Source organism: Bison bison, unplaced genomic scaffold (genome assembly GCF_000754665.1).
Source record: "Bison bison bison isolate TAMUID 2011002044 unplaced genomic scaffold, Bison_UMD1.0 scf7180017864522, whole genome shotgun sequence".
Taxonomy (NCBI): domain Eukaryota; kingdom Metazoa; phylum Chordata; class Mammalia; order Artiodactyla; family Bovidae; genus Bison; species Bison bison.
In genome coordinates, this window is record NW_011495073.1 from 84519 (window position 1) to 93646 (window position 9128).

At 46.1% G+C, this 9128-nt stretch overlaps 1 protein-coding gene across 1 annotated transcript in view; it reads left to right on the plus strand.

Moving 5' to 3' along the window:
- Window positions 1–9128, plus strand: part of LOC104981804 (chromosome unknown open reading frame, human C7orf57) — a 28987-nt gene that overhangs the window by 17868 nt on the left and 1991 nt on the right. Inside the window, exons 4-6 of the mRNA XM_010831049.1 lie at window positions 5960–6057; window positions 7279–7478; window positions 8446–8460. Coding sequence (XP_010829351.1) covers window positions 5960–6057; window positions 7279–7478; window positions 8446–8460 — 313 coding nt within the window. The remainder of the gene's footprint in view (window positions 1–5959; window positions 6058–7278; window positions 7479–8445; window positions 8461–9128) is intronic.

Below are 9128 nucleotides of genomic sequence, written 5' to 3' on the forward strand. Positions count from 1 at the left end.
ATATATGTATATATATATATATGAAGTTTGCTTTAAAAAATAGGGTCTCTTTTTTTTTTGCAAAGTAATAGTAGGTTATAAAAATGAAAATTAAAGGAGTAATAGAGGACTTAACATTTTTTTTTAATTTTTAAAAATGATAGTAAAAATATATCTAGGACTTTCTCTGGTGTTGTTGTGGGCAGTTTGGGGTCAGTTCATTTTCGGATAATTCCTTGGTCCGGCTTATATTTCTCAAGATCTATAGGCCCCTTCCTAAGTAGTCAGTACTAAGTACAGGGTTTTAATCTATTGCACCTGTCACTTCCAAGGCAGTTCCCTCTGTTTTAGCTTCTGTTTGCTGGTCTCTTCAGTGTCTGATTTCCGCCCTGACACAAGGGGGCGGTGGTGGACACTTTTTTACGCTCACTTGTTCAGTTGCGCTGTGGGGAGGGAGGGACACTGCAAACAACACTGGCATGTGCTCGCATGTCTCAGCCACACTGGGCCTGCCCCAGCTCACCACGCATGTGCCCTCCCTGCCCACACTGCTCAGGCTCTAGGTTGCCCTGCTGGGAACTGTCTGAGGCCGGCCCCGGGTTGTATGCACTTCCCAGGTCTAAGCTGCTCAGGTTCAGGCACTTGGGTAGTCCTCAGAGGTGCAGACTCGGTTGGGCCTGCATCTTGTGCCCTTCCCAGGTCTGAGCAGCTCAGGTGACCAGGTGTTTGGCGTGCGTGGTCGCTGTGACTTATCGCCTCCCCCATCCCTGCCGCTCGGTTTTCTGGGTGTACAACCAGCACACCTTCTCAGGCGGATGTTGACTGTCCAGAATCCCAAGAAGTCTTAGTTAGTGAAGAAGCCTGCTTGCAGTTTGGTAGATAATGCCACTCTGGGGCCGCGATTGCCCCCTTCCAGCTCTGGCTGCCTGTCACCGGAGGGGGATGGTCTGCAGCCCACTGGCCCTGTTCAGTCTTTTGTTCTATGAGTGGGTCTGACGGGGTCTTAGGTTAGGGCTTTTCTCCTAGCTCTAGTCAGTCCTTTGTTCTGTGAGTGGGCCTGGTGGTGTCTTAGGTTAGGGCTTTGGGTGTGGTAGCTATCCTGCAGTCTGGTTTGCTAGCACAAGTTAGTTCCCTCAGATTGCCCTCGGGGCATTCAGGCCTGGTCCTTACTCTAAGCAATGCAGCCTGCGCCTCCCTGCCCAGCCCCTGCCTGCTAGTGGCGGGTGCAGGCGTCTGTGCTGCTTCTCCGCTGGGGAAGTTACCGCTGGACATGTAATCTGTGGGTTTTAATTACTTATTTATTTTTCCTCCCAGTTATGTTGCCCTCTGCGGTTCCAAGGCTTGCCACAGACTCGGCAGTGAGAGTGTTTCCTGGTGTTTGGAAACTTCTCTCTTTTTAAGACTCCCTTCCCGGGACAGAGCTCCGTCCCTACCTCTTTTGTCTCTCTTTTTGTCTTTTATATTTTTTCCTACCTCCTTTCAAAGACAATGGGCTGCTTTTCTGGGTGCCTGATGTCCTCTGCCGGCATTCAGAAGTTGTTCTGTGGAATTTACTCAGCGTTTAAATGTTCTTTTGATGAGTTTGTGGGGGAGAAAGTGGTCTACCCATCCTATTCCTCTGCCATCCCAGGACCGCCCTATCCTTTTCTCGTTATGAACATCAAACCTGTGATGTGAGACTGCCTTTTGTTTAAGGAGCTGACATGGGGAAAGTTAGCCATCACTTCTCATCTGCCCAGATAGGAAGGACGTTATCCAGTTCCTGAATGAGCCCATTCTGTTTGAGGGTTTAAGGTAAAATTCCCCAGAATACTGTGTGGATAGGAAGGGAAGAGGAGACAGTGCTTTGCAGCTGCACAAACCCCACAAGTGTATTTGACCTTGAAGGAATGCTGGCTCCAGGGTGACACACTTTTAAGGCATTTCTGTTTCAAGGGAGCCATGGAAGGCCATCCCTGGTTGGTGGTTTTATGGTGGTGTCTCAGTTCAGAGGCCATTGGTCACAGCTCCCGGGACGTGGGGATCTATGGGTGAGCTAGTGATGTTCATGTTAAAACTAGCAGCCGTGTCCCGGCAATGAGCCAGCCTTGCCACCCTCACACTCACACACACACACACACACAACAACCCTGCCTTGCCAGGGAGTAGCCTTGAGGCCCACTTCCCAGTGTCTAGTTGGAGGAGAACCCTTGGAAGTTTATTTTGGGGCTTGGAAAATTGAGCCCCACGTGCAGGGTCAGCTGCCTATATTTAGCTGGCTGTTTGCCCCCAAGACACCCAGTCCCAGCCCTGAACCTGGGTCTTGGCGTTTGCACAATCACTGAATGAGCTGCTCTCAGGAACATGCATGTTTCTGGCAACACCTCCCAGCAATACCCAGAGCCTTCAGATAGATGGTAAACAGGGTTGGTGCACATGCCCTGTTAAAGGCTGAAATGCTGCATTGCCCCCAAACCACGGACAGAGTTATCCAGGGGCTGAGAAAGTGCAGGGCTGAGAAAGTGTGGGGAGCAAGCCCGTTCTATCCTGTGTTTCTCTGCACAGGTGAGGCTCAGTTCAGTTCAGTTGCTCACTCATGTCCGACTCTTTGCGATCCCATGTACTGCAGCACCCCAGGCTTCCCTGTCCATCACCAACTCCTGGAGCTTGCTCAAACTCATGTCCATCGATGATGTCATCCAACTGTCTCATCTTCTGTTGTCCCCTTCTCCTCCCACCTTCAATCTTTCCCCAGCATCAGGCTCTTTTCCATTGAGTCAGTTCTTCACATCAAGTGGCCAAAGTATTGGAGTTTCAGCTTCAGCATCAGTCCTTCCAAAGAATATTCAGGACTGATTTTCTTTAGGACTGACTGGTTTGATCTCCTTGCAGTCCATGGGACTCATCAAGAGTCTTCTCCAACACCATAGTTCAAAATCATCAGTTGTTTGGCACTCAGCTTTCTTTATAGTCCAACTCTCACATCCATACATGACTACTGGAAAAATGATGGCTTTGACTAGGTGGGCCTTTGTTGGCAAAGTAATGTCTCTGCTTTTTAATATGCTGTCTAGGTTGGTCATAGCTTTTCTTCCGAGGAGCAAGCGTCTTTTAATTTCATGGCTGCAGTCACCATCTGTAGTGATTTTGGAGCCCAAGAAAATAAAGTCTCTCACTGTTTCCATTGATTCTCCTTCTATTTGCCATGGAGTGATGGGACTGGATCCCATGATCTTAGTTTTCTGAATGTTGAGTTAAAGTCAGCTTTTTCACTCCTCTTTCACTTTCATCAAGAGGCTCTTTTGTTCCTCTTCACTTTCTGCCATAAGGGTGGTGTCATCTGCATATCTGAGGTTATTGATATTTCTCCCGGCAATCTTGATTCCAGCTTGTACTTCATCCAGCCCAGCATTTCATATGATGTACTCTGCGTATAAGCTAAATAAGCAGGGTGACAATATACAGCATTGATGTACTCCTTTCCCAATTTGGAACTAGTCTGTTGTTCCATGTTTGGTTCTAGCTGTTGCTTCTTCACCTGAATACAGGTTTCTCAAGAGGCAGATCAGGTGGTCTGGTATTCCCATCTCTTTCCATGGTTTTTTCTATGCTTTTTCTGTTTCTTTGCTTTTTCTATGATTCAGCAGATGTTGGCAATTTGATCTCTGTTTCCTGTGCTTTTTCTAAATCCAGCTCAAACATCTGGAAGTTCACGGTTCACGTACTGTTGAAGCCTGGCTTGGAGAATTTTGAGCATTACTTTACTAGTGTGTGAAATGAGTACAATCATGTTGTAGTTTGAGCATTCTTTGGCATTGCCCTTCATTGGTATTGGAATGAAAACTGACCTTCCAGTCCTGTGGCCAGTGCTAAGTTCTCCAGATTTGCTGGCATAATGAGTGCAGCACTTTCACAGCATCATGTTTTAGGATTTAAAATAGCTCAACTGGAATTCCATCACTTCCACTAGCTTTGTTCATAGTGATGCTTTCTAAGGCCCACTTGACTTTGCATTCCAGGATGTGTGGCTCTAGATGAGTGATCATACCATTGTGATTATCTGGGTTGTGAAGATATTTTTTGTATAGTTCTTCTGTGTATTCTTGCCACCTCTTCTTAATATCTTCTTCTTTTGTTAGGTCCATACCATTTCTGTCCTTTATTGTGCCTGTCTTTGCATAAAATGTTCCCTTGGTATCTCTAATTTTCTGGAAAAGATCTCTAGTCTTTACCATTCTATTGTTTTCCTTTATTTTTTTTTTTGTTGTTGTTGTTGCATGGATCACTGAGGAAGGCTTTCTTATCTCTCCTTGCTTTACTTTGGAACTCTGCATTCAAATAGGCATATCTTTCCTTTTCTCCTTTGCCTTTCACTTGTCTTCTTTTCTCAGCTGTTTGTAAGGCCTCCTCAGACAACCTTTTTGCCCTTTTCCATTTCTTTTTTCTTGGGAATGGTCTTGATCCCTGCCTCCCGTACAATGTCACAAACCTCTGTCCATAGTTCATCAGGCACTCTGTCTATCAGATCTAATCCCTTGAACCAATTTGTCACTTCCACTGTATAATCATGAAGGATTTGATTTAGGTCATACCTGAGTGGTCTAGTGGTTTTCCCTACTTTCTTCAATTTAAGTCTGAATTTGGCCATAAGGAGTTCATGGCCTGAGCCACAGTCACTTCCCAGTCTTGGTTTTGCTGACTGTATAGAGCTTCTCCATCTTTGGCTGCAAAGAATATAATCAATCTGATTTCGATATTGACCATCTGGTGAACGTCCATGTGTAGAGTCATGTCCTGTCTTGTTGGAAGAGGGTGTTTGCTATGACCAGTGCATTCTCTAGGGAAAACTCTGTTAGCCTTTGTCCTGCTTCATTTTGTACTGCAAGGCCAAATTTGTCTGTTACTCCAGGTATCTCTTGACTTCCTACTTTTGCATTCCAGTACCCTTATGATGAAAAGGACATTATTGGGGGTTTTTTGGGGTGTCAGTTCTAGAATGTCTTGTAGGTCTCCTTAGAACCGTTCAACTTCAGCTTCCTCAGCATTACTGTTTGGGGCATAGACTTGGATTACTGTGATATTGGTTTGCCTTGGAAACAAACAGAGATCATTCTGTCATTTTTGAGAATGCACCCAAATACTGCATTTCAGACTCTTTTGTTGACTATGATGGCTACTCCATTTCTTCTAAGGGATTCTTGCCCACAGTAGTAGATATAATGGTCATCTGAATTAAATTCACCCATTCCAGTCCATTTTAGTTCACTGATTCCTAAAATGTCAGTGTTCACTCTTGCCATCTCTTGTTTGGCCACTTCTCATTCACCAGTCACATCCTCAACTGGGCGTTGTTTTTGCTTTGGCACCGTCTCTTCATTCCTTTTTTTTTTTAAGTTTTATTTATTTATTTATTTAACTTTACAATATTGTATTGGTTTTGCCATACATTGACTTGAATCCGCCATGGGTGTACATGTGTTCCTCATCCTGAACCCCCCTCCCGCCTCCCTCTCCATCCCATCCCTTTGGATTATCCCAGTGCTCCAGCCCCGAGCACCCTGTATCGTGCGTCAAACCTGAACTGGCAATTTCTTTCACATATGATATTTTACATGTTTCAATGCCATTCTCCCATATCATCCTGCTCTCGTCCTCTCCCACAGAGTCCAAAAGACTGTTCTTTACATCTGTGTCTCTTTTGCTGTCTTGGATACAGGGTTATTGTTACCATCTTTCTAAATTCCATATATATGTGTTAGTATACTGTATTGGTGTTTTTCTTTCTGACTTACTTCACTCTGTATAATTAGCTCCAGTTTCATCCACCTCCGTCTCTTCATTCTTTTGGGAGTTATTTCTCCACTCTTCTCCTGTAGCATATTGGGCACCTACCGACCTGGGGAGTTCATCTTTCAGTGTCCTATCTTTTTGCCTTTTCATACTGTTCATGGGATTCTCAAGGCAAGAATACTGAAGTTGTTTGCCATTCCCTTCTCCACAGGTGAGGCTGCCAGCCATCAAGTCCAAGTATCCAAGCAAAGTGGGGACCCCTCTTGGCCACAGAGAGCCTGCAGGAAGCAAACTGTCCTTTCCACCCATGTAAGTGCATGGGCTGGGCAGCGCAGTCTGGATTCGGTGTGGGTTTGGTCTTTGGTACAGGTGGCAGGCACCCTCCCACACCACAGGCGGATGCCGCCTAAGGCTACTCACCTCCCAGCAGCAGGCTTCAGGGGAGTCCCTGCAATTGCACAACCTCCCGCGGCCCGGCCTGTCCACTGGCCTCTTCTCCCGTCTCCCCTTCCCTCCTGACGCCCCTGGACCCTATGGCCCCCTTTGTCCCCTTGTTGTCTCATGCGCCTGTGAGCGCGGGCTGAGTTGTCTCCTCCATCAGCCCGAGTGCTGCCTTCCCCCTCTCAGGAACCCCCTCACCCAGGCTCACCCTGTCAACCTGGGCCCACTCGGCCTAATACGTGTGTGCTGCTCAGTCCTGCCGCCTTCTGTCCCTGGGGCCTGGCCCCCGGTGTCCATGCCAAGTGAGCCCCCGACTCTGCATTCCGCTGCAGCATCCATCAGGTGCCCTGACGTGTGGGTAGTTGCCTGGCTAGAGAGAGGGCCCCTAATGCCTTCTATTTCTCTTCACTTTCCCAGAATCCCATTTTAGTGCCAGAACCAATGCCGTTAATTGTCCGACTAATTCTTCAAATGTCTTCTCCGCTAGTAGGTGGAGGGGAAGGGGAGTGATCAATCAGTCACATTATGTGTGACAAATGTCATGAGAGCGCCGCACTCAGACTATGAGGGCAAAAAAATTCTATCATTTACCTAACTTTCCATCTCTCTGTCTATCCATTCGTCCTTCTATCTATTCCCCTATCATCTATCATCTGTGCAGAGAAGCAGAAGATAATGTGTAATGTGAACTGGGCAGAACTCATTAAGAAAATAATAATTTGTTGCAAAGTGGTAGAGTCAGAGTCACTCATCCCTCCCCAGGGACAGGGCAGTGCTTTCTCCGGAGAGCTCTCCAGAGAATGCTGGAATTCTGCTGCTTCTCATTGTCTGTTCTGAAGAAAGGCTTTTGGAAGCTGAACTAAGTGTGAGCTGAACTAAGTATAAGTGTCCAGGGCGTGCTTGCTGGTCACTTCTTTATGTTTAAAAGTGGAGAGAGATTGAGAAAGAGGTGGAGAGAGGCAGGGAGAGAAGAGAACCATCTCTATTATGTCTTTAGGAACAATAACACATGTAATTTACCATGAATATGATTGCTTCTGGATTTTCATTCACCTTTGTTCTTAAGTACTTAATTTTTCTCTTTTTGAGACCTGGTCAAAGACCCAGTTCACCTACAAACTTTTCCAAACTGATTAGCAATGGATATAAGGATGAGTGGTTACAGCAGCAAGCGGACTCAGACAAGAGGGCCCCGCAGACCCCTCAGTCCTCTGTCTCATCTCCGTCCCCACTGGACGCTGAGCCGCCCGCAGACCCAGAGGCTCCCGGAGACACCACGGAAGCTGCAGGTGAGGAGCATGGCCGCCGAGGCCCCTTGTCTCATTCACTGTATCATAATGAGTGATCCAAAAGCCACATAAAAAACCTACAGAAGTATTGAGGTTACAGGCACACATGAGGATAATATGTATTTTATTTTTTTCCCTGTTTATTCGCATGAATAGCAAAAGTCGTTATTTCTGTAGCTTTACGTTTTCTTTTAGTTGTTGAAAATTCCGACGCTTCTTGTGTTGTACCACACACATAATATCGATTTTAGTCTCCTGGATCCAAAAGGTTCTGACCCACGCAATGACTGGTCTTCTCTGGGGCAGCTTCAGAAAAAGCCGTGGTTTCTGAAAAGCACTAGCAGTTCACGGTGGAGTCGTGCCATTGTCAGCACTTCTTACACTTTGTCATTAAACTTCACGTATCAACAGTTTAGTCCTTTCCCTGAAATTTGCTACCCAGAAACTCTATTTGATTTTTAACAATCGCAGTCACAGGGACAGTTGGTCTTATTTTTTGGCCACGTCCGTCTTCAAATCCATCGAGTACTATGCTTAGTTTCTGTGGTTCAGTCGCCAAGTCACGTCCAGCTCTGCGACTCCATGGACTGCAGTAGGCGAGGCTTGCCTGTCCTTCACAATCTCCCAGAGTAGGTAGCTCTAGGAATTATTGACCGTTTACCTCTAGGAAACTTATTTTCACCCTGAGGCTTCAGTTCTCCGATTAAGGAGGCAGGAACTGTGTTATGTCCCTTCAAGCATCTCAAATGTTTTATATATAAGTGTGATCTCTGTGCACCTTCCTGTCCAGTGGGCACCTCACTGCCCCAGCCACTGTCTTAATGACACACTCCCTCCACTGTCACCATGATGCCATCTTAAGTCATACAACTTTTTACTAATTTTTAAGTAATTATTAAAAGTAATTCTTTTAAAATTAGCCTGTTTTATTGAATTGAAAAACTAATGTACTTGTTCTTTATTCCAGAGTCTTCTCCTCTGAGTGAGTATTTTTAGAGAAACTGACCTGCATCCAAATATAAAACGTGTCTTAGACGCACAGAACAGTCGATGGACATAGTTCTTGAACCTGAAGCTGACGTGTCTCAGAAGCCTATGAGATCCCTCTCTAAACTGCTGGTGTCCTAACTACGAAAGCTGGTGCCATCTACCCCTTTAAAAAGTCGAGTTCTAGCAACACAGTCTGGGGACAGCAAAAGAAGGAGCACTTACATTATTACAATAAGACTAGTCTTTTATGCAGATCACACAAGATAAAGCATAGTATAGTTCACTTTGCTGCTGCTGCTGCTAAGTCGCATCAGTCGTGTCCGACTCTATGCGACCCCATAGACGGCAGCCCACCAGGCTCTGCCGTCCCTGGGATTCTCCAAGCAAGAACACTGGAGTGGGTTGCCATTTCCTTCTCCATTGCATGAAAAGGAGAAGTGAAAGTGAAGTCTCTCAGTCATGTCCGACTCTTCACGACCCCATGGACTGCAGCCTACCAGGCTCCTCCATCCATGGGATTTTCCAGGCAACAATACTGGAGTGAGGTGCCAGAGACCTACATTTTATTAAGCACCGTGTGAGAGATGTGGGTTTAAATAATGGTAAAGAAGTGAAAGGGGCTTCCAAGATGACTCAGCGGTAAAGAATCCGCCTGCCAGT